The sequence below is a fragment of the Psammomys obesus genome, unplaced genomic scaffold, assembly GCF_907164565.1.
Source record: "Psammomys obesus unplaced genomic scaffold, mPsaObe1.curated_primary_1811, whole genome shotgun sequence".
NCBI lineage: Eukaryota > Metazoa > Chordata > Mammalia > Rodentia > Muridae > Psammomys > Psammomys obesus.
Genome location: NW_026585685.1, coordinates 1,608,335 through 1,634,278, shown reverse-complemented (window position 1 = coordinate 1,634,278; position 25,944 = coordinate 1,608,335). Strand labels below are relative to the sequence as shown.

At 37.5% G+C, this 25,944-nt stretch overlaps 1 protein-coding gene across 2 annotated transcripts in view; it reads left to right on the top strand.

Annotated features, from left to right (window-relative positions):
- Positions 1–25,944, top strand: part of Man1a2 (mannosidase alpha class 1A member 2) — a 132,985-nt gene that overhangs the window by 21,950 nt on the left and 85,091 nt on the right. For both annotated transcript variants that reach the window (XM_055628394.1, XM_055628400.1), the window contains exons 2-5: positions 11,953–12,208; positions 15,744–15,840; positions 19,611–19,729; positions 22,305–22,385. In XM_055628394.1, the coding sequence (XP_055484369.1) occupies positions 11,953–12,208; positions 15,744–15,840; positions 19,611–19,729; positions 22,305–22,385 (553 nt within the window). The remainder of the gene's footprint in view (positions 1–11,952; positions 12,209–15,743; positions 15,841–19,610; positions 19,730–22,304; positions 22,386–25,944) is intronic.

Sequence of the window (25,944 nt, the reverse complement as noted above, 5' to 3'; positions counted from 1 at the left end):
ATGTGTCCCCCTCCTACCTTCATGTCATCTGTTTTTTTGTAACCCACGGAGCCCACTCAGTGCTTAAATGCTGAGTGATGTTGTTGACTCTGTCCTGCATTGAGTTCATGACTGCAGTGACCATGTATGCCCTGAAGGCAGCATATCATAGCATTCTTTCCCATCTTCTGTCTTTCACTTTTTTCTACCCTACCCCTTTTCTGTGATCTTCCCTGAGCCTTTGGGGAGGCTGCTGATGTAGATGTTCCATTTAGATCTGAGCAAGCACTCAACAGTCACTTATTCATTCATCAGCATTTTGACCATTTCCGAGTCTTTCCATTAGCCACTGTTGATTGTAGAAAGAAGCTTCTCTGGCCAAGCTTCAGAGCAGTACTATCTGTGTGGTAACCCTTGGGTATTTGTGTCACGATTATACAGAAGACGACCCCGTTTTGTGTTGTGTAAAAGGGCACGGATACATGGGTCTGAGTCTCTGAGTTGCTCTGTTAGTGACTGTCTGCACTGCATTGCCGATCACTGTGCCTTTATTTACTTAGTCTTGACATCAGGTGAGGTAATTCCTCTGTTTCTCTTTTTAAACATTTGGGTATTCTAGCTCTTATGCATTTCCTTATAAATCTAAAATCAGCTTTCAAATTCTAAAAAAGCCTGAGCATTTTGTCCAAATATTAATGTGGGAGAATGGTGGTGTTAACATTGATTCTTCAGATTCACGATTCACAAACATGGTGTCCTTTTTTTACTAATTTGGATTGAGTGTAATTTCTTTCAGCAGTATTTGTAGTATTCAATATACAGGCCTTACATGGCTTTCTTTAATTGGTTCTTCAAGTAATCCACATTTTATACCACGTTAAGTGGTTTTAAAATTTTTGATTTTTATTTGTTGTTAAGTTATGAAAGGGCAACTTATTTGAGTATTTATGCAGCAGTTTTGTAAAAATATCAGATTTTTATTCAGATTTTTAGTTTTCTTTTTCTTTTTTTAAAAAAGATCTATCTATATCTATCTATCTATCTATCTATCTATCTATCTATCTATCTATCTATCTATCTATCTATTTTCTGTATGAGTACTCTATCTGCATGTACACCTGCATGCTAGAAGAGAGCATAAGATCACATTATAGGTGATTGTGAGCCACCATGTGGTTGATGGGAATTGAACTCAGGACTTCTGGAAGAGCAGCTGTGCTCTTAACCTCTGAGCCATCTCTCCATACCCCGCCCCCACACTTCCCCATCCCCTCGCACTTTTGTTTTTTTTCAAGACAGGGTTTCTCTGTGCAGCCCTGGCTATCCTGAAACTCACTTTCCAGGCTGGCTTTAAGCTCAGAGATCTGCCTGCCTCTGCCAGAGTGCCAGGATTAAAGCCTATTCACAAAATTTTTATGTAATTATATTATCTATAAGTAAAAGTTATAGATCTTTTACTTATTATCCATAAGTAAAAATTATATCATCTATAAGTAAAAGAGCTTTACTTCCTCCTTGCTAATTTTCATGCCTCTTACTTTTTCTCTTACTATCTTAGAGCCTCTAATATCATAGAAGTAGTAAAAATGAGCAAGCTTGTTGATTATAGCAGGAAAATGTTTAGTTTTTCATCCTTAAGTATGATCTCAGTTGTAGGTTTTGCACGATATTCCCTTTTCCTAGTTTGCTGAGAAGGATTGTTTCTTCAATTTAAACAAAAATCAAGAATGGGAAATTAACTTTGTAAGACATTTTTCTGCTTATGATACAGTCATCCCTTTAAGTCTAATGTGTTTTGCATTATTAGGTCTAATGTTAATGTTATTAAGTCTAACGTTAAGTCTAATGTTATTTTTTGCATGATTTATTTTGTATGTCTCTGCGTATGTGTGTGCCTGAGTATGTGTATACATGCATGTGTGTGTGCATATATGCGTGTATGTTCATGTGTATATGTGTGTATGTATATGTAAGCGTGTGTATGGATATGCTTGTGTGTTTATGTGCATGTGTGTGTTTACATGTATGCATGAGTATGTGATGTGTATGTACAAGCATATGTGTGTATGCGTGTGCTTGTGTGTGTGTGTATGTGTGTGAATGCTTGCTCATGTGTCATGCTTATGTGGAGGTCAGAGAACAATTTCAGTTTGGTTGTCGTCTTCCACTCTGTAGATCTCAGGGATCAAGCTAAGGTCTTCAGGCTCAGCAGTCAGCAACCTTTACCTGCTGCCATCTGGTCCCATGTATTTTGATTTTGAATGCTAACCAACATTTGGTCATTGTATATTACTGTATCCTGCAAGTGGTTTTCTCTGTTCATGAGGTATAGTAGTTGCTAGTTTTACTTATTTACTGCTTTTATTTGATTCTGGAGTTAAAGTAATACTGGCCTCATAAAATGAAGTTTTCCTTCTTCAATTTCCCAAAAGCTTCTGTGGAGCTGATAAGAATTTTACCCTAAGTCTTTGGTAGAAGTCTCCAGTGAAGTCATCTTAACTGAAGTTTTCTCCCTCCCCTTCTCTATGTGTGAGTATGTGAGAGAGATGTTTGTAAGTTTGCGGTGGTATCTCTTTTCTCATTTCTGACATTGAAAATTTGTTACGATTTCAATGCCTTTCACCCAATAAGAGAAGTGAAAGGAAAATCAGTAGGGACTTCAAACCAACTTGACTTCACATTTATAAACCACTACTCAATAACAGGAAAATATGCATTCTTTTAATCACAGATGCAGCTATATCAGTACAGACAAATTTCTAGGTCACAATGAAAGGATTTCAGCCATATTAAGTATATTCTTAGCTTCAGTGAAATTGGTAAGTTGAAGGTTCTGGATAATCACCAAATGTCTGGAGATGGACCCCTATCTAAATCATGGGTTAGAGAGGAGATGAAAAGTGCAGTTAGATGAGGAGTAGGGTTGCAGTGGATTCAAAAGCACTGGACTGTATACTTGAGCTGAGAGTCATATGCACTGAATGAAACATTCTTTATCCTTACTCTAAGATGCACTGTCTTATACTGATGTAGCTGTTTCCAGGTAAGTTTTTTTTTTTTTTTTTATGAAGAAACCATCCGGATAAATATTTGTTGGTTTTCGAGATAGGGTCTTGGCATATAGCTCAGGCTGATGTAGAGCTCACTGTGTAGCCCAGGCTGGCCTTCCCAAGTGCAGAGATTATAGGCATACATCATCATTCCCAGTTATTGAGGTATACTTTAGAAAACATAAAGTGTCCTTGCATAGCATAGTGTCCTTGCATCATTATAGTGGCAGGTGGCTCTCTTATGCTTGCGCACAGGAACCTAACATGCCTGTCATTTAGGAGGCTTCACCCAGCAGTGGATTGAGACAGATGCTGGGACTTGCAGCCAAGCATTGGGTAGAGCTCTGGGAGTCAGGAACCCCACCAGAAGACCAACAGAGACAACTAACCCAGACCCACAGGGGCCTACAGAGACTAAGACATCAACTAAGGAGCATGCATGGTTTGGACCTAGGCCGCCTGCACATATGTGGTTGAAGGGTGGCTGGGTCTTTATATGCGTCACCCAGCAAGTGGAGGGGGTTGTGTTTCTAACATGGACCCTGTTGCCTGCTTTTGGATCACTTCCCACTGGCAGGGTTGCCTTTCCTGGCCTCACAGGATGAGGATATGCTCAGTCCTGATGTGACTGGATGTGCTGGGGGGAGGGGGGCTAATTGGGGGAGAGGAGGGCTCCCCTTTTCTCGGGGGGAAGGGGAAAGGAGAGGTAGATTAAGAGAAGGGGAGAGGGGGCACCCTTGGGATGTTAAGTAAATACATTTAAATAAAATAAAAAATTATAATACGAAAAAAGAAAACAAAGTGTATTCACTTAAGTTGTGTTATGGAGTTTTATCATTACTGACAGAATGCCAGGAGTTACTTACTTCTTACTGTTGACACAGATGCAGAAGTGTCAGCCTATTGTGGTGACACTTTGTGGTGTGGAGGACATGGTGAAGCAGATCAGTCTATCACATCATGGTGATTAGGCAGGAAGGGAGCAGGCACAGTATAACAAGAACCTACTTCAGTAACCTACTTTCTGCAGTTAGGAATCACCACTTGAAAACTCCAGAACTTCCCAAAGTAGTGCCACTAGCCGAGGACCTATGCTTTTATGGGGTCATTCCATATTAAAGGCAAAATATTCATGTAGAGTTAGGTGGGAGCTTGAACTGTCTGCTTTAGGCAGATGACTTTGAAATTTTCATGCCCACCCTTAGGTAGTTCAATTTTTATGCTTTGTTGACCTTTGACTTAGCATGGCTCAAGTCATACTCATATTTCTCACTCTTTTTATCAGTTTCCTTTTGTATGTGTAGGAACATGCAAATGGACATACATGTGTCTGTTCATGTATGTGGAGGCCAGAAGTTGATGTCAGTTTATTCTATTGCTCCCTACCTTACTTATTGGTTTATTTTGAGACAGATCTTTTACTGTACCTGGAGCTGACTGATTTGGCAAGACTAGCTTTCTCCTTTTGTCTCCTTCACCCCTGGACTGGTATCAGAAGTATGCATTGAGATTTTGCCAAGATTTACAGGCATGCATCATGATACCCAAGTTTCTTTGTGAGTTGGGATCTGTTTTTGTTTGTTTGTTTGTTTTAAATTTATTTTATTTGTTGTATATGATTGCTCTATCTGCATGTGTACCTGTGTGCCAGAAAAGGGCAACAGATCTTAGTATAGATGGTTGTGAGCCACCATGTGGGTACTGGGAATTGAACTCAGGACCTCTGGAAGAACAGACAGCAGCTCTTAGCTACTGAGCCATATCTCCAGCCCCCTGTTTGTTTGTTTTTTGAGATGTGAGTTGGGATCTTAACTTGGGCCCTCAAACCACTAAGCTAGCTCATCTCTCTCCCTTTCCTTCTATATCCTCTGTATTAATTAATGATACACCTTTCTTTCAAGTCAGTATAGAAAAATATCACTTTTAATGCCTTCCCCTTTTTATATTTATTCACCCAAATTTATTGATTTTGCCTTTTTAAGATTAAACTAAATGTGTGTGTGTGGGTATGAGCTTCTGTGTGTGAAGAGAACATCGTATCCCTTGGAGCTGGAGTTACAGGTAGTAGTGAGCTGACAGACATGAGCGCTGCCATCTGAACTTGGATCTTCTGGAAGAGCAGCAAGAGTTCTTAACCATTGAACCATCTCTCTAGCCCATTGGTTCTGCCCTTCTAAAATCTCTAATATTTAGAGCTTTTTCTTCAAATCTAATTTGGATCTCTTTCTTTCTCTCTCAAATTGAAGTTCTTAGTAGCCTCCTCTTATACTCAGGATGTATTGTAGTCTATTCATGTGTTTGCCACCCCTGCACACCACAGGTTTTCTTGTTAGGCTCAGCCTATCCTACTGCAGTACATTCTCTTCTGGTCTACATGGTTTGCTTTATTGGTCATACTACAGTACTTTGTCTAGTATATTGTGTCTCTTCTTTTGTGCCATCATACACTCTACTTTCTGTGCTCTCTTATTGTTCAGTGTGGCAGATTTTCCATTTTAATTTCTATTTGACAATCACATCTTTATACCTATGCAAATCTGTTTTCAGTTTATACTCTGTATGCCTAAAATGTAGCTAGCAATTTTTATTTTTCAATGTGTGGCTTCTTTGTGTAACAGTTGCTGGGCCCTACTGTCTCTGTTGTGATTTACTCATTGTGTACTACTCTGCTTACACATTTCATTATTTACTTCTATGAGCAAATCCTGTGTGTGTGTGGGGGGGGGGTTGTGTGTTCCCAGAGCCTATTTTAGTACTCCTTACCTTTGGGAAGTGTAGGATGATTATCATTGAATTCACTGATAACTATTCATTTGATCTAAAATTACTGTTAAGGTAAAATCTTACTAAGACTCAAGTTAGACTGAGTGATAAGTGTTCACTGTATAAGCAGAAAAGAGTTAACAGCCAAATTGGTGATCTATACCTGAAGAAAGACAGCGAGTTTGTGTTGATAATCATAGGCTGCATCATTATGTAGTATTGCTTTGGAGCCTAGGGAACCTGGTGACAAATTGCATTTGGCCTTGGTGCTTCAGGCTCAGTGGATTTCTCACTGCTTGGCTTTGAATCTCAAGTCTTTTTCACGTGGCCAATGCATTGCTTGTATTGAGACAGAGTTAGGCTTCTCTATTATCATAAGAGAAGGATTCACTTATGGAATGGGGAGTCTCAGTGGTACAGTTTGTACTCCGATTCTTAACATAGTCAGTATGCTAGAAAGTGCATGATTTGGCCTACCATAATAGTATACAGAAAGTTCTTTGTTGTTTATGTGAGAGTGCTATTCTGCACAGATAGACTGTATCCATTTGCTACTGAGAATCATCTTAGACTGAATTGTGAATAACTCCCTTTTAATAGTTGGTACCATGGTACCTCCTGGCCACCTCCCAGTTTGAGGGGTCCCGTCATGACCTTGAAGGTGAGGCATTTCTTTTTAGAAGGTCTTAATTTTCTTCAGGCACTTTTTCACTAAGTTGTGTAGAATTTCAGTTGTGTTGTTTCACTATTTTCTTTACCAGTTGCTAAGTGCCCTCTAGGCATTTAATAAAACTATTCTTGGTCTGTATTGTACCTCAGTAGGAATGTACATAATGTCAATTATTTTTTAAATTTTTTTTCCAACATTCTATGAAATTTTTCTTTAATTTATTAAAACAAGATGGATAAAAGGCTGTTTTATAGCTAATTTTTAATTTTTTGTCTAGGCTATCAATCTTAGCAAGGAAATTGACCAAGCTCAGCTGTGTAAATATGGTATTGCTATAGAAGAGGCCATGAGTGGAAGTTGGAAGGCTTGGAGTCTAGAAAGGTGGAAGGAGAGTATTTGCTGAGCAGTGGCTGTCTGCTTCATGTGCTGGATGCATTCTTGTAATGGTTTGTAGGTTCCTGTAGACTTCTGCCTATGACAGAAGACTGTTTAAGTTCTTTCCTTCTGTTTTATCGTTCCTCTCATCTCTGGTTTACTTTTTGCTGCTGACTGTTTCTGCTGTAGTCAAGTAGAAGCTCTGATAGTGTCTGGTTCACTCATCTTGAAGGGAATTGTTTTTGTACTTTAGGAATGATTATATATTGAGTGACAATTATATTTGCCTTTGGAAAGTATCTTTTATTTGATTGTTTTCTCTCTTTCTGCTTTGTTATGAAGTATAGCCATTATAACTGGATATTGATACCTTTATGCTCTTTTTTTTAAATTTCTGATGGATGATTTGCTTTTCTTTCATCTATTAGTGAGCAAATTTTATTGGTAGAATTTTCTAAAGCTCTCAATATTTTAGAGAGAAATCCAATTATGATGTATTATCCTTTTTTTCCTAGTGCTTTTCTCTAAAACACTAAACTTTAGGGAGTTCAAATTTTACTTTTAAAATTAACTATAAAAGTGTACAAATTGGCTGTTCTCACATGTTACTTTCAAATGTACTTCACTTGTGGCTGAGCAGTAGAATCTAGCATTTAGCTAATGAAGTAAAATGTTGGGGGCTATTACGTGACAATATCATTAACTGCTAGATGCTCTGTTACTACCTCACGAGTGTTAACATGGGTTTGAGGGTAAATTTGCCAAGTTGCTTACTTTAACAACAATTGCTGTTTACAGCTCTATTGACTGTATCTCAGTACTTTGGGTAGGACTTGGAACTTGTTTGCCTTTAAGTCTTTTTGAGTTTCTGTTATCTGCCTGTTGAGGTAAGCTTTCTATGATAGATTTGAACAGAAACCAAAATCTCTGAACTTAATAGTTTTTTCATATTAGGAAAAATATTTAATTATAAACCACATATGATAATACTGTGAAAGAAAGGCTTATGATGCCATGAGAGTGTGTTAGAGAAACTTTCTAATTCAGGAGTTACTTGAAGAAATTATAATTAACCTATGGCTTGGAGACAAACAGTTTAAGAGTGTTTTAAATAGCGGGTAAATAACATGCACAAGAAGCTGTCCGTGGAAAGAGGTGTTAGGGACCTCAGGAAGGATGCATGTGCAAAATGAATCTGCAGGGACCACATTAGGAGAGAGATGTACTTATTATAGGGTTTTTATCATCCACAGTGGAGTTCCTTAATATATGGAGGGAATAAATGAAGGATAGCAAGTGAGGGTGACATAGTTTATCTGATGACAGAAAGCTCTTTGTTCTGCCATGTAGCTAGAGAAGGACTTTCAGTGGGACCCAAAGTGGGTGTGTGAAGACTATTTAGAGGTTACTCTGCCATGGTGGTAGCCTGGACCACAGCTAGTAACATTGGAGAAAGTAGACAGTGTTGAGAAATACTTAGGGAGTAAAATGAGAGCAGTTTCTTTTAAATTTCATTTATATGACAAGAGAAGTTGCTATTTACTAGGATGAAGACTGACAAAAAAAAAGTCAGTTTTAGGCTATTCTTAAAACTATTCTAATTTGGATTGTTTAGTGAAGTCTTCAGCTAAACTATTACAAACACTGTTTTGGGGCTTGGGTCAGAAATAAGAATTTTCCTTTTGCTAACTGAATAATGCTAATTTTATTTTTGCATACTATTGAGTTCATGTCACATGCATTTTATAAAAGTTAATCACATTTTCTGAAAGATGTTTTAATTTTTGTAGATCTAAAGTTGTTGGTCTGTGAAAGGAGATTGACTGATCCAGGGGTTTTATTCTCTTTGTGTCCTCTGGCTCAGGCTTCGAAGGGAGGTTTTACCTGGAGGCCTGCTCAGCTCATACTCTGTGGGAGGAAGTGTGGTTAGAGAAGAAACTAATGAGACCATAGTATAGAAGTTGAACTGGAGTAGGCTCTACAAGGTGTGGGGTATCCTGGGAATTTGAAGCTGGTTCATCTTATTTCTGGAGGCTTCTTTAGCAGTTTTCAAGCCATCTAGAAACAAACACAGGTCCTGTGCGTATAGCCTCTCCTTGTGTCCACTTGTTCAGGGACCTGCTTGGACCAAGAGCTGCTGTTTCCATGGAATTCCAGGCACCATGGGAAGAATTGAAGCGTTATAATCTTTAATGGTGGTCTTAGAAATTGAAGGTTGGTACAGATATGAGTGCAGTTGTAGATACATGGACAAAGGAACTGTTGACACTGGGCTAGAGGGGGAGAGAAGAGGCAGTTTTCTGCTACTTTTGCCTTTGAAAACATAGATCTTATCTTAGAATGATTTGGTGCCTTCTACATTTTTGCAGGCTTTTCCAGAATTTGTTCCTTTCTTCCTGTTTAGGGAAGCTGTGTAAGAGTGCAGATCCCAAAGGACAATGATTAAAAAGGACAGTAATAACATAGCCCAAGTCATTAATTAGCTGTGTATATATGGCTATGTATGGGAAGTGGGTAGTAATGAGAAAAGGAGAGCACGAAGGGAATGAAGGAACCCAGTTCAGGGCTTTGCTGAACTTTCAGCTGAGGGGCTTCTTTGTTGTAGTTATCATGTGTTTGTCAGATGAGGAGAAAAGGAGGCTCAGAGAGATGATAATGTTTAATGTCACCCTACAAATGAAGATACCACAGGCCTCACTCATGGCATAGTCAGAGAGATGTCCTAGGTTAGTGTATTCTGTCTTGCTGAAAGGGATATGAAGAATAGGGTGAGTGAGTAATTTTCAGAAATGTGTTAGACATTTCTTTCACGAAGTTTAGGCCCTGTAAAATGGTCATGTTCCACTGAGAAGCTTTGAAAAGATAGTTGGGATATAGTGTGGCCTGTATCCCTAGCCATCCACTTCAGGCTGACTCTAGATGGTAGTGTATGAACCTGTTTGCAGAGGTTCAGTGGTAGTTGAATGTGCCTTATGGTTACGCCTGTGAGCCTTTGCAAACATGGGGAGGCAGTGCAGTGCTGGAAGCTGGGCTTTGTGGCTACATGCTGTGCCCAACAAGTTTGGCCACCCATCCTTTACAAGCCAACTAAAAGCCAATTTAATAATGAAAAGCAGAAAAAGGAAATTTATTTAATGTGCTCACATTTCAAAGGATGGACTTGAGGGGTCTTGTCACTGGATCTCTGTCCCCTATTAAGTTAGCTCTTTTAATTGGCTTATTGAGGACAGGTGACTTTTTGAAGCACAGGATGTTAACCCCTAACTGCCTTCTGGGGATTCCATTACTTGTCACGAAGACAAAAACTTAGCTGGGCATGGTGGTGCACACCTTTAATCCCAGCACCTGGGAGGCAGACGCAGGTGGATCTCTGAGAGTTTGAGGCAAGCCTGGACTAAAAAGCCAGTTCCAGGACAGCCAGGGCTATACACAGAGAAACCCAATCTGGAACTCTCACCCCTTCCCCCTTCCCCCCCAAAAGAAAGACAGAAGCTTTCCCCAAGAGAACAGGTTTTTCTGAACCTATGTGTTTGCCCACGCTTGCATGGAGTAAGCTGGGGGGACTCTTAGCTGAAAGTGACAGAACACCAAACTGGTAGAAACTCTTCAGAATCTGAAATCTGGGACAGGCAGTTGAGGGCTCCAGCAGAATTTCCCTTTATCTTTTCTTTTGATCCATGCTGGCGATTTATTCTCATGCTGATTGTCTCATGGTTGTAGCTGTTATAGCTGCATCACAGCTACACTTCAAGAGAAGAATAAATAGTTGGATCAGTTTGGACTTAGCAGCCAAAAGGCTGTTTTCTCAGCAGTCTTTGTACATTTCTTAATCCACGGAGCAAAGTATTTCCTAGTAGACTCCTTTTTTCTTGTTTATTAAATTAGGGTTCTATGGCTGCCTGTACCTATGGACAGGTGGGAAAGATTTAGTCGGCATAGATGAATCATGATGTGTTGTGTTGGGTAGGCACAATACTCTCTTCATTTTTGTTAAGGTAGCTTTGTATTTTTTGTGTGTGTGCATCTGCATGTCTGTTTTCTGTTTAACCATCTACTGAAGAACAACTGGATTTTTTTAGTTTGTACCTATTATGAATAAAGCTGGTATAAATGTTTGTATAGTCTTTTCTTCTAGTTTTAAAATTGTGGTAATGGATATTTATCAATTTATCCTGTTAGCCATCTTGAATTTCAGTGGCATTAGGTACATTCATATTGTTGTACAGCCATCAGTCTCTTTCATCTCTAGGCCTCTTTTTATCTTGGAAACAAAAATTCTACGCCCATAAGACAATGACTTTATCACTCCAGTCCCTGAATACCAATATTTAACTTTGCAGCTTCATAACTGTGACTTCTTTACATACCTCATACGAGTGAACAGCATTTGCCTTTCTATTTAGGAGTAAAGATTTTTAGATAGGAAAACACAACAAGAATTTTTGAAACTTTATTAACTATAAACACTTGTGGTCTCAATTATTTAGGATAAGAAACACTGTATTCACCACTAACTAAATTAGAACTTTTATTTTTAGAAAAGACTGAAGAGAGTTTTAATTAGTCTTCATCAGTTGGGAATCATTGCATTATTAAATCTTGGCCATTTGCAAAGTAGTTTTTTAGCAGTATATGCTGTACTAAGTAAATGAAAGTTTCCTGCCTCTAATTTCCCCTGTCTCTTTCTTCCCATGATCCTAGGTTCACGTTTTTGTCCCCTCTCTGCTATTTAACCCCACTGATTGACTTTTTCTCCCTTTTCCACTGGTATCTCTTGTTCTTCTTGACCTCACCCTTGTCCTCTTTCCATGGATCCTCTTGAAGTTACTGGTTGTAGTTTCTCTGTTCTCTGTCATGGAATTAGAACTTTTTTCTAGGCATCCTCTTTCCATGTAAAATATTTACTCAGCATCTAGAATACATTTTCCTTTTTATACTATCTTATTTTTATCCTGCTCTTTGGGTAGATATAAGTTTCTGTCACTGATAATTCTTATCTTTTAATGTGAGAAAACTGGAAACCAAGCATTAGAGTTTAGTAGAAGAACTTTAAAGTTTTTGTATACTTCTCTTAACAGTTTTTTTTTTTAATTTAAATTTATTTTCATATTTCAGGGAAGAAGAAGAACGCCTGAGAAACAAGATTCGAGCTGATCATGAGAAGGCCCTGGAAGAAGCAAAAGAAAAATTAAGAAAGTCAAGAGAAGAAATCCGTGCAGAAATCCAGACAGAGAAAAATAAAGTAGCCCAAGCAATGAAGACAAAAGAGACCCGAATTCTGCCACCTGTCCCTGTTCCACAGCGTGTAGGGGTTAGTGGTGGAGACCCAGAAGACACAGAGATCAGGAAGAAAAGAGAAAAAATTAAAGAGGTAATAAGCCGAGGTTGGTGATATGGAGTGATTGCAGGTACATGTCTGACTGGATATTATGTGGTGGTATATGTTCTTTGTGTTTGTTCTTCAGTGTAGTTGCAATTCCATTTCCAGGTTGACATAAGGACTAGAACTCTGTCATTTTCTTTATTGATTGTAAGTTTTTGAAATAAAAAAATTTGTCTCAACTTTGTTTAGATAGTTACTTTATCTCCACCATGTTATAGATCATTTGAAGCACAGGGTTTTTATAAATAGAGTAGAATTCATACATAAATTTATTTTTTTTCTTTTTTTTTTTTTGTGTGTGTATAAATTTATTGACTAAGCAATTTAAAATACTCAGCCTGAAGAGTTTGTACCAGATGCTATACAGAGCCTGTCACAGACCAGGTTTAAGGAGCTTGTACTGTGTGAACCATGTTTTAAGGAACTGTACTGCTGTTAGGCCCATGGTACTTCTGAAGATTCCTCATGGACTGAATGATAGAAAAGGAGTGATCTCAAAAGTCTTTAAGGGGTTGGGGATTTAGCTCAGCGGAAGGCCCTGGGTTCAGTCCTCAGTTCTGGAAAGAGAAGAAGAAGAAGAAAGAAAAAGAAACCCTGTATTGAAGAGACAAAACAAACAAATTAAAAAAAAAAGTCTTTAAATGTATTTAGCCTCAGAAGGCTTTCCAATTGTAACTCTAGAAATTATAGGTTAAGAGAATACCAACTCTAGTGGATTTGAGTTATACTGTGTTAAGAGGGGCTCCTGATAAGTTTGAGTCATTTACAGTTATACTGCTTGTGAAGAAGCAGCCTCATCAGTTGTAACAGCATCAGCAAGAATAAATTAATTCATACAGTCAAATATCTTTTTATTCTGGTAATGGATATATGTTTAATGTATTTTAAACTCCATCTGTCAGTTTTTCTCACTGCTATTGCATGATTGATATTTGACAGGAATTACAAAAGGAAGAGGAGGAGTGGGAGAGGGCAGGTGGGCAGGCTTGTTTTGGCTCACAGTTGGAGAGCCTGTCAGGGAAGGTGAGCTGGCTAGTTGCATTGGTAGTCAGGAGGTGACAGAGCAGTAAATCCTGTACTCAGCTGACTTCTGTCCTTTCTTCCATTTCTCCTCCAGTTTGAACCCAGTGGAAGGGATGGTGTCACCCATTTTCAGGGTGGGTCTTTCTTCTTCAGTGACACCTCCCTGGAAACATCCTCACAGACATAGCCAGAGTTGTTTCTTTAGGTGGTTTCTTATCCTGTTAAATTGATGTTCCATCTTGATGGCAATCACACTTGGCCTTGATGAGTCAAATGGGGAGACATTTATTTTTTGCCTGTCATCTAGAGTCTGTTTTTATACATGGGCTGATTAGTACACTTTTGGGGGGAGTTTGGAGGAGATACTGACAGCTTTTTGTTTGGATACCTTCCTTACCCATATTTAGATGCTGTTATAATGTTTTGAAATATTTTCTTACATATGTAATAATTCAGATCAATAATCGTGCATTTAAGGCACTTCAAGAGAAGCCTTAGGCTCAGTGGTTTATGTCCATAGAGATTAGTAGTAGCAATGCTTTTGGTTTTAGTTTATCCTGTTCATTTCCCATGCTTGCTTTGACTTATTGTTTCTAGTGACCTTTTTGTAGATAACGTCTGATTTTCCTTCTACATAACCCCTTTTGAATAGTGGTACTTTTTCTTGTTCCTTATTTCTGTTTCTTAGCTTTCTGTACAAGTTAGACCTTCTATTAACTATTTTTTTTAAAGAAATGGTGAGAATTGACAGACTTGGTTAGGTTGAGCACACGTGTGTAATACTTAGCTGTTAGGCATGTTGGCTTCGTTAGGGGGGTTTTTCAGGTGACTTGTTAGGTTGAGGATATTTCTTTGTAGTTACAGTTTAAGAGTTTGCATCATGAATGTGCGTTGAATTTTGTGAAATGCTCTGTCATTTTTTTTTGTGTAGGTAACTCTGATTTTTTTTCCTTTTTGTTAACATGGTGAATTTTATACATTGTTTTTTAAATGGTAATTTTATCTTACATATCTGGGTGAAACTGCATGTAATCATGCTGTCATTTTTTTTTTAAATATGTAGTGTTAATTTGTTTTAGAAGTAATTTTGTATGTATTGGCTTGGAGTTTTCTTTTAATGTTTTTGCCTAATTTTGGTATCTGATTGATTCTGGCTGCATAAAACAAGTTTTGAGGTGCTTTAATGAATGGCTCTGTTGTTAAATGATACAGTGAAGTTTACTGTTATATTAAATGCTGTTATATAGCTCAGAGTTGTATATGTTGTAAAAAACTCAAATCATAATAGCTGATACAGAGTATTCATTAGCTTAATGACTTCAGACAAGGGCATTAGGCATGGCTGAGTCTGTATGTAATGTGCATTTGTTTCTGTCTCTTTTTGTTACTTACATTTTTTGGGGGGGAGAGAAAATTAGTCATCAATTTTAGGATTAAATTATATTACATAAATCCTTGAGATCATGAAATGAGATTGTCTCTTTCCTCTTAAAGTTTGTACTAATATGAATACAAAGGAATTGATTATCCTATTTGATCTATATACCTGTCTAGTTACTGTGACTAGGGCAAGGATTGGGAACTTACAACTTGTGGGCTAAATTTTTCACTTGCCTGTTTTAAAAAACAATTTTAGTTGGAATACAGACATGGCCATTTGGTTACATATTACCTAGGACTGACTGTTGTGCTTCTGCAACACGTTATTAAATCCTCTGGTCTCTGGTCTAAAGTTAAGAGATTGTGTAGTCAGGCTGAATTAAGTTGGTTGTACAAGCAAAACCCTTTGATTGATTGACAACCCATTCATTGTTACAGTGAAGAAAGTAGAGCTCTTTTCCAAAGCATTAGCAGTTTATAAAAGGAAAGAATGCCACATAGCTACCTTTTTCCTCTCAAATAACTTTTTGATTATGTCTAATTTTTGTTGTTGTTATTGTGAAGATTGAAATTAAATGTTGTTGTCCTTGTTAGGATTTCTATCACTGCATGAAACACCATGACCAGAAAGCAAGTTGGGGAGGAAAGGGTTTATTTGGCTTACACATCCACACTGTAGTCCATCATTAAAGGAAGTTGGGACAGGAACTCAAATAAGACAGGAACCTGGAGGCAGAAACTGGTGCACAGGCCGTGGAGGGGTGCTGCTTACTGGCTTTCTTCTAATGGCTTGCTCAAGACCACCAGCCCAGGGATGGAACTGCCTATAGCAGGCTTGGCCATTCCTCATCAATTACTAATTAAGAAACTGTCTTACAGCTCAGGAGACATTTTCTTAATTGAAGTTCTTTTCTTCAGATAACTCTAGCTTGTGTCAAGTTGGCATGAGTAGCCAGCAAAGTAGGTATGTTTGTTTTTATACTGAAACAAGTGTTAATTGAATAATATGGTAATGTAGGAAGAAACATGGCAGAATGGGTAAGAATATAATAACTCAGCTCTAAATTATATAAAGTATAAGGTAGCTTCAAGTGGTGTATTATAATGTTTCTTTTCTCAGATGATGAAGCATGCCTGGGATAATTACAGAACATATGGATGGGGACATAATGAGCTCAGACCTATTGCAAGGAAAGGGCACTCCACTAACATATTTGGTAAGGTAACTTTTTTTGAATTACTGTTTCTTTCAGTATCTTTGAAAACAAAAATCTGGTTTTTAAAGCAGTTTCCAAGATCTCTATTTCTGTGAAGTTACAATTTGAACTTTTGGTTTTGGTGTGTCAAGATTTAGTTTTAGTTACATTGAAATACATAGTTTTGTATTAGATATTTTATTTACATAGATACTTCATACATTTATCTAAGTATTTTGAAGGTTTTTCTGTATTTGTTTTGTCATGAAAGGTAAATATCTACTTGCAATTTTTCCCCCTTCAAAACAGTAAGTACCATTTGTGATGCTCATAAAGGAAAAAGGAACAGTTTAGAGATTTCAGTGTGCGGTTAGAAGTTTAATATGTAGCACATCGAAAGTGATTTGACTGGTAATTGAGTGGGTGGTGCTGTATGTTGATGGTTCATGTGTGTGTGTGTGTGTGTGTGTGTGTGTGTGTGTGTGTGTGTTTTGATCAAAAAACTGTCTTAAAATTAAGTTGTCCTGAGTTTAAGAACAGGACAACTTGTTGGGAGAAGAAAAAGACTTCCTTTGGGTAGATAGTCAGTGACTATGAGGTTTTTGTAATCTATTTCATTTAGTTAGTATCATTTAATGAAATTGAGTATATTTTTTCTGCAAAAGTGTTACAGATGAAAGTTCTTGTTGCTTTTGTAGATGTTATAAATGATGGTCCACTAAAAGTCATATTTAATGTTCTTTATATTTATTTGTATTATATTGTTATATTTATCTTCCAGAGAGTGTTCTTATATATTGAGCACAGTGATAGACAATGGGCCTTAGTTTTAAAGGATAAACATGCATAGAAAATGAGATGGATATGAATTTTCCTTGTTAAATTAAAAATTGTGTGTGTATGAGAGAGAGAGAGAGAGAAAGAGAGAGTGTGTGTGTGTGTTTAGAAATACCCCTATCACTCCACTCCTCTCCAGGGTAGAGGTCAGTTCTCTTCTTCTACTGTGGAGTTCTAGGACTTAAGCTCAGGTGGCCAGGTGTGTTCAGCAGGTGACTTTACCTGCTGAGCCTTATCCTCAGCCCTCACTTTCTACTTTTAGCAGTTGTGTTTTGCAGTTCATCTCACATCTTGCCATGTACCAAATAGATCCTGGTTCCAATTCTACTTTTAAATAATTTTTTAAATTTTAAATTAAAATGTAATTACACAGTTTTCCTCTTTTCTTTTCTCCAACCTAATCCTTTTAAAAATAGAAAAATACTTTAGCTCTTGGAGAGCATACCTTATGAGAAGAAAGGTGTAGTAAAATGGTAGATAAAGCACACTTACAGCCTGCGATTTTCAATAGTCAAAATTATGTATTGGTAGGATTTATTAATTATTTTCCAATCAAATGATTTCCTAAGGAAGAATAGATCATTTGTTACATGTTTTATCATAGACAGAAAGTCTATAGAAAGTTTTTTGAAGTTCAGAAATGGTTTTTTGTTTCTTCTTTAATTTTTTTGTACATTTCATTTTTGCTAGTGAATATGATATGACAACTTAGTTCTCAGTGTCTTATTTGTCACCCTAAATTTTGTAGAATTAAAATCTTAGAGCAAACAGACAGACAGACAAAAAAACCAAAACAGTTTTCTTAACTCTATCCTCTGTTATCGTAGATCCTGTAGGTCGGTATTGAGTTTTAACTCAGTATTACAGGCAGGGAGTTAACTTAATTATATGCCTTCCTTTTAGCTTTCATTGTAAGTGGTTCTTCATATGCTAACTGAAATCAGTGTTCCCCTACCTTCATTGTCCTTAGTCCTTGCCACCGGACCACTACACAGATAACAGAAAACCCATTTCAAAATGGCTTAAACTAAGACAGCAATTTAGTCGTCTCAGTGGAGCCCTGGTATAGATTTGATTCAGCCCGGCGTTTCCCTTCCCTTCTCTCTTGTGTGCTGGCTTCTTAGCAGCATAGGGTTCAGCATTTGAAGTTTCACGCCTGCTCGCTACATACTGCGTTTGTAGAATTGGGAAAGCATTTGGGTTACCTAGAGGGAAGATTGAAAGACTCTTTCTTCTTCTTTTCTCTAACTGATAGGATATAGTCATGTGTCTTACTCTCTCTGGGCCTGCTGCTGCTGGGGACAAGGAGTAGAAGGAAGTGCTGCTGGACATAGCTTAGCACTGGTCCTGGTTACCATGCCAAGCTGTTTTATACATTCTATAGTGTTATTTTTCCGTTTTCTTTGGCCCGTGGGTAATTCCAATTTTTTCTGTTTTACACCACATGAAATCTTGTGTTATCTAGCCAAACAACAGTAGCGATGACCAATAATTTCATTTTAACTTGTGTTTTCCATTCCTTAGCGCTTAGTTTATGATACAGAGCTCTCCTGTGTAACTAACTAGGATGGGTCAGAGCAGAATATGTATGCAGGATGTCACTGTAGACAATGAAATGACAAGCAATTTGGGAGCACAGCTGCCTGAACCAATTGAGTAAAAACAAAAGACTACTCTCAGGGTTTAAATGAAGTCAGTAAAAGTTTTGAATAAAATACTAAAATTTTTCTTTTTAGATATGTTCAAAGAATTACATGAGAGACAAGAATACATGAGTAATTAAGTGGCCCAATAAAGCTTGTATCTTAGCAAAAAGCTAAGGATCAAGAAAAGTAAATGAAAATTTTGTGTGTCATAACTCAAAATGTACATTCTGACATGAACTTAGTTGAAAGAAGATCAAATAATTGTCAGGGTGTTGTGTACTTGTTTAATTAATGGAAAGAGATTATTGATGAAGTGAACAAATTATTAGGAACATGTAACAAAAATGCTGTACAACTTAGGGCAAAGATCAAAAGATATTTGAATATATAGCTTTAAGCCATTGAGGGTAAAATTTAGTTTTACTCTCCTCAAAAGAGAGAGAAAAAGGAAGAAAGAAAAGAGAGACTAGCGAGACTAGCAAGTTGTCCTTTTTTTTTTTCTGTCCTGAACATGCAGTGCCTGTCTAAGTACTCACTGAGTTTGCTTTGTTCAGTTAATTTTATTTTGCCTGCTTTCTGAAACTTTTTTTTTTTAGATGAGGATTATCTGTTAAAGTTGTTGGCATCTTGTATTTTTATTTTCTCTATGTGTATTTTACTTCATGGCTTCCTTTTTTCTACCTGATTTTTTATTATTAAAGAATATTAACATAGTCAGGCATGGTGGTTCAGACCTTTAATCCCAGAACTTGGGAGACAGAGGCAGGTGGATCTCTGAGTGGAGGCCAGCCTGGTCTACAAATTGAGTTCAAGGACAGCCAGGACTACACAGAGAGTCTCTCTCGACAAACCAAAAAGGGGGGGGAGTATTAGCATTTCTATTTTTCTATAATTATTTAGTCTTATAAATTTATTACACATATATATTTCTTCTATGAATGTGAACCAGAAGGCATAGTTTATGTTGTGACTTACCCTGTTAATTTGAATCGCTGTTCCCATTTCTTTACCCTCCTATTACATTTTTTCATATGTTAGTTAAGTACATACTTACCTTAGATTCTGGCCAAGACAGAAAATCGAGGGAAAATGTACTGTTTTCATTTATTTTTCTGTTAGCTCCCCAAAATCTTATCTTTTATAAATACTATCAAACTGTTTTTATTATCTGGTCTAATAGAAAAGTGAGCAATGACATTCTTTTTTGATCCCAATAATCTTTGATTTACTTTCAGTATAAACAAAACTAAACATAGACCTTATATGAGGGTGATTTTAACAAGAGCTATTTTTTTCTTCTAAATACAGGAAGCTCACAGATGGGTGCCACCATAGTGGACGCTTTGGATACCCTATATATCATGGGGCTTCATGATGAATTCATGGATGGGCAAAGATGGATTGAAGACAACCTTGATTTCAGTGTGGTGTGTATACTTTGGCAATTTATGTAATCTCTTAAATAAACTGTGAAAGGACAGTTTTAATACTCTGATTTCAATATGAGTGTCCTCCCTAATTCATGTTGAAACCTAATCACTCATGTAGGAACTAGAAAGGATCTTTGGGACTTGAGCAGTTCACCAGGACAGAGCTATAGTGGATAAAATCAGCTCCGTTATAACGTAGTTCCCAAAGAACTATTTTGCCCTATACCTGAGAGGTCATATAAGTACCATTGTGAACCAGTTGAGTGGCACTCACCAGTCACAGAATCTGCTAGAGCTGTTGATCCTAGACATCCCAGATTCAGGGAAGGTAAAGAATACATTTCCATTATCTGCTGCATATGGTGCATCCTATTTTGTTTCAGTGGACCTTATGGGTGAAGATCTCAGTTGTAGTGCTGTGAGCATAGTCTCAGCAGTTTGTTGAACCCATGTTAAATTCTCATATTTGTTTTGTTACTTTTGTGTAAATACTCATCTCACTATCTTTTCATATTTCTTGGAATTATCATTTAAGGTAGTGTCTTAGCCAGCCAAGGACATGATAGCAGGGGGAGAAGCAAAGAACTAAAGTATAACAAAATAATAAACTGCTTTACTAATACCTTATAACATTTATAATAATAGTGATAGAATAGTAGAGTGCATCTGACTGGAGTGGCGTATTGCTAACTGTTGAAGAATTTTTTATTAATGTGACATTTCTGAGAAGTTAGCCTAGAGGAGCTATGTACTTGTGGCTATAAGGCAGGCAGCCTGACTTCTAATGTGTAGGAGGGGATGTTCCTCAGCTCCACAAATCTCAGATCTCCTTGACCTCATCACAGTGTTGCAGCCAGTGTGACTACCTGTATGTCCCCATGCTGCCTGTGGAACTTGGAGGCCAGTGCTTGATGTTAGGCAGAGTCTTCCTTGATTGCTGATTGTTCTCCACCCTATATATCGGGTCAAGGTCTTTCACTTGAACCCACAGTTTACCTCTTTGGCTGTTGCTCTGTGGATCCCCACTCTCCCTTCTCTTCTCTTGTTTGCTCCTATGGCAGTCCAGACTGCCGTACCCATTTGGCATTTATGGGAGTTGCTAGGGATTGGAACTCCAGTCACGTGCTTTCATGGCAGATGCTTTACCTGCCAAGCCACCTCCCTGGCCCTAGACATGTCCTAATATCTAAGCCTAAATATAAGCATTTAAGACTATAGAATGTTTATCTATGCTGGGTTTCAGATCCTCTGAGCATGGAGGTACAGACAGTTGTAAACTGATATATGGGTGCTGGGAATTGAACCCAGGTTTTTTGGAAGAGCAACCAGTGTTCTTAATCACTAACTTTCCAGCTGCTTTTTACTTTTTTTTTTTTTTTTAAAGGGTTTTATCTTTTGGTATTTATTACAAAAACTCTTTAGTATATTACGTATGTGTGCATACTGCAGTGTGCAAATAGAGATTGTTGGAGAGCTCTGGGAGTCTGGAGTCTGTTCTCTAATTCCACTTTGAAGTTATACATAATAGTTTGTATATTGCATGTATAAATATTTGTGATGACTTTGCTTCAGTTTTTTTGCCTTTTAGTTTTGTATATGATCTTTTCTTGTAGATAATTTGCATTTCAGGGAAATTTTAAATTGTGATTTATTAAAAATCTTTGATTTTATTGTTATACATTATCTCTTAAGTTTATAATTCGTCACATTTTCTCCTACTTCTGTATTTTACTTTTTAAATTTCTAAACATCCATTTTTAATTTTGATGTATATATGCTGTAAATATCAGCATTGCTTTTGTACATAGGAGTTGGTTTTCTTTTTTTGATTGTTTTTTGTTTTTTGAGACAAGGTTTCTCTCTGCAGCTTTAGCTGTTCTGGACTTGCTTTGTAGACTAGGCTGGACTCCAACTCACATAGATCCACCTGCCTCTGTCTCCCTGAGTGCTGGGAACACAGGTGTGCACCACCACACCTGGTAGTAGTTGGTTTTCAACAGTGTTAATTCAATAACCACAATTCTCCTGGTTTTTGGCGTCTCCTTTAATAATAACCTAATAGTTAGGTTATTAGGTACTAGCAAAATATTTAAAATTCATGAAAAGAGATTGAAGTAAAGTTTATGCTATAATAATTAAAATAAAGTTAATGGACTCATTAGAGAAGTTTTGTTTGTTTGTTTTGTTTTTTACGATTTGTGATTCATGTTCAGGAAGTGGAGGCTTTCACAGGGCACCAACAGTAGTCAGTGGTAGTGAATACTGCAGTAATTCAACAGGATTGTGTAGGGAACATCAGACAGCCCATTGATTTTTGTCTGTCTGTCTATCTATCTATCTATCTATCTATCTATCTATCTATCTATCTATCTATCTATCATCAGTTAGGAAGCTGTTGTGATAGTAACAGAGTAAACTAACAAATGGAAGATGAAGTTGTGGCATGAGAAATGAAAATACAGAATATTAAAACAATTTTGTTTGTGAGAAACAATTGGAGTACTGAAAAACCACAACTTTGAAAACTGTAAAGTATTATATGTATGTGAGAATTTTCACTTTGTCTCCACAGAATTCGGAGGTGTCTGTGTTTGAAGTTAACATCCGGTTTATTGGAGGCCTCCTCGCAGCATATTACCTGTCAGGAGAGGAAGTGAGTAGAGTCAAGCCATACCTTGTTTGATTATGAGTCACAAATGTCAGTAAAATGAGATGTTTTTCTAGCAGTATATTACTAAACTAATCTAAAGATTTTCTTTAATGTAAATCTGAGAACCTGCTTACTGGATTTTACAAAATTAACGTTTTGGTTGGGTTTTGTAAGCTTAGAGAAAGTTGAAAGATTAATAGTTTGGCTCTTTTGATTTATCAACATTTTGTTTCAATTTTAGAATTTTATTTGGGTTTTTGAAAAAATATTTTATGTATAAGAGAGTTATATCCGTATTGTTTCTGTGCAACATGTACCTGCCTGGTCCCTGTGGAGACCAGAAGAAGGCATTTGCCTGGACCTGGGCAGACAGACAATTATAAGCTGCCATGTGGGTGCTGGGAATTGAACCCAGGTCCTCTGTAAGAGGAGCCAGTGCTCTTAACTACTGAGCCATCTCTCCAGCCCTTATTTCGTTTTGGTTTTTTAAGGGTATTGGTATTTCATGTAAAACATTTTAACTATATTTGTATGTGCATGGAGGTCATAGGACAGCTTGCAGGAGTCTGTTTTCTCCTTCCACTTTGAGATTTTTCTAACTTCGCTAATTTTGGTAGCTCTAAATAAAATAGATTCTTAGGGATATTCTTTGTTCTTACAATATTACTAGTAAAAAGAATTGTCTTATTTTTCTCAGTAGAGAAGAGTTTTCTTTTTCTTGCCTTAATGTATTTTTAAGATGTCCTTTATAAAGTTTAATAGGAATTCTTGAAGTGCCTATCCTTAAACTTGATCTTAAAAGGAAAGCGTTTAGTTTTACACTATTAATATAATGATAGCTGTGTCATTATTATTATTATTAGTAGTAGTAGTAGTAGTAATTTTGGTAGACTCCCTTTATCATTTTGAAGATGTACTCTAATACCCTTAGTTTACTGTATTTCCCTTTCATGAATGGATGTTTGATTTCAAATTATTTTCGTATGTATTAAGATGATTGTGTTTCTTTTTAAGTTTTAAACTACATTTATTTATTTTTTGTTTATTTATTAATTGAGTGCATATGTGTACATGAGAGGAGACTAGGGACAGCTTAGAGGAGGTCTGTTCTTTTCTTCTATCCTGTGGGTCCTGGAGATTGAAGTCAGATAATCACCCTGGTGGTAAACATTGTTATTCCCCATGTGTATATGTGGAGGCCTGAAGTTAGTGTTGAGTGTTATTTTGCTTGCTTTTCACCATGTATACATAGGCAGGGTGTCTCATTTGAGCTCAGCTCAGAATTTGTAGATTTGGCTAGTCTAGTGAACCAGCTTGCCCTAGAGAATCCTGTACACATTGGTATTATTATTATTATAGGTGGACTGTCTTGCTCACCCTGCTTTTTAAGTAGGTTCTGAGGATCCAAATTCTAGCCCTCAGGCTTGTACAGCAACTGTTTTGCCCCCTGAGCCATCTCTCCAGCCCTCATCTTTTGATTCTCTTGTGTGTTTACCAGTTTGTGTAAATAATGCTGGCTTCTTAAAATGAATTGGCATTCTTTTTTTCTGGTAATGTTTATGTAAACTTGATTCTTTTCTTTAAAAGGTAGAATTTCTTTATGAGGGAACTTAAGCTTTGATTTCCTCTCACTCTCACATTTTATAACAATATATTCAAATTATTTCATAGCTATACCATGGTAAAAATGAAATGTATTTTGTCTTTGCACAGAGCAGTGTGTGACTGTGCTTACAGAGAGATGCGCCATCAGACACGCCCAGCTGTTGGTCTTATTTCATCACTGGAAAATTGTCAGTTAGTGAGTAGAGGAGATTAAGGAGGGTGCTTTAAACACTGTTTTGAGGAGGAAGTTTTGGATCCAGTAGAAAGAGAGTGGGCATTTTGTTTCTCATCTTCCCGGGGGGGGTAAATCTAGTTCCCAGAAGCTTTCTGAAGAAGGCCATCTTTATTTTTTTTTAATTCTTTATTAATTACACTTTATTCACTTTGTATCCTCCCTGTGGTTCCCTCCATCCTCCCGTCCCAATCCCTCCCTTCCTCCACCCTCTGCATGCATGCCCCTCCCCAAGTCCACTGATAGGGGAGGTCTTCTTTTCCTTCCTTCTGATCCCAGTCAATTAGGTCTCATCAGCAGTGGCTGCATTGTCTTCTTCTGTGGCCTGGTAATGCTGCTTCCCCCTCAGGGGGAGGTAATTAAAGAGCAGGCCAATCAATTTATGTCAAGGCCACCTCTCTTGACCTGGGAAGAAAAGGCCAGACTTCCTAGTTGGGTATAGGCTCTATCAGAGAATAGGATTGAGCAGCAAAAACTGCCGACTCAATCTAGAAAACTGAAAAATTTAGTAGATCTTAGGAGGACTAAGAGTGTAAGCTATAAACTCCAACCTTGTCTATTTCTGAGTAAAACCCTCTTGGCAAGATTAAAATGGAAGTCTAGATCTAGAGCCAGTTTTGCTCCATTGTTCAGAGAGAAAATACCAAATAACAGTCCCTCTGGTAGTTAGGGGGAAAGCTAGAATAGCAGACCAAGAGATCTATATGCCCATAGTGACCGTGCGCAGACCCACTTTTGAAGCTCTGTGCCAAGGTCATGGTATAAAATGAAGCTGTGAGTAAAATAGAATTTTGTAAGCTCTACTTTATAAAATTTAAATCACCGTTTCTTCTACCCTGTCCTTTTCCTATGGAAGTGCTCCCAGTGTCTTTCAAGGTGAAGGACAGGGCAAGAAAAAAAAAATTAGAAAAAATGCTGAGGGCAGTAAGTGGGGGTACAGTTAAGACTGGCTCTAGCTACCCACCTTTACTTATTCTACAGAAAGCGTTCCCTTCCTCTCCCTTTACTGCACATATGGGCCTTTGTGCGAAGACCAGGCAGAGGCAAAGGGATGAAACAGCAGAGCATGTTCTACTCTGCTTAAACCTTTTTCAGCAAAGTGAGGAAGTTGAGAAGTCTGTAGGAAGAGGACAGTGTGGGCACATAAGCTACTTCAAGAGGGAGAGACTGTCTCTTTCTCCAAGGCATGAGAAAGAAAGAAAGAAAGAAAGAATGGGAAATGTAGTGGGGAGGGTACCCACAGCTGCTATCGAAATTTAAGGATCTTTTGTGAGTGTCAGTGGGAACTGGATGAATTCAAGGCTTCTTGTGGTTTTTTTGAGAGGGTTAATAGCTAGGAAAGTGAGGTCTTCATCAAAGGATGACTTCTTTTATGATATTTGGCTGATTGATCACAGTAGCTAAGATTTTATAGCATAGGGCCACCTTTCTAGTACTACTTTTGGGGATTTTCTTCACGAATCCCCATGACCATCCTTTCATCTTTTCTTTCATGTATAGCCAAGAAGAGCCCATATGTGTTTGCAGTAGAGGTTGCTTAAGTTCAGTTTTCTTTAGCATTTGACCCAATAAGATGAAGAGACATTTCAGAATTAGCCAGAAGCATCAGCGTGTTTTCATGGGAGCTTCTAGACACAGAGAAATAGAGATTTATAGTGCCTTGTTTTTTAGACTTAAAAAATAATTGTGTGTGTGTGTGCACACGCTGGTGTCTACATAAGCCAT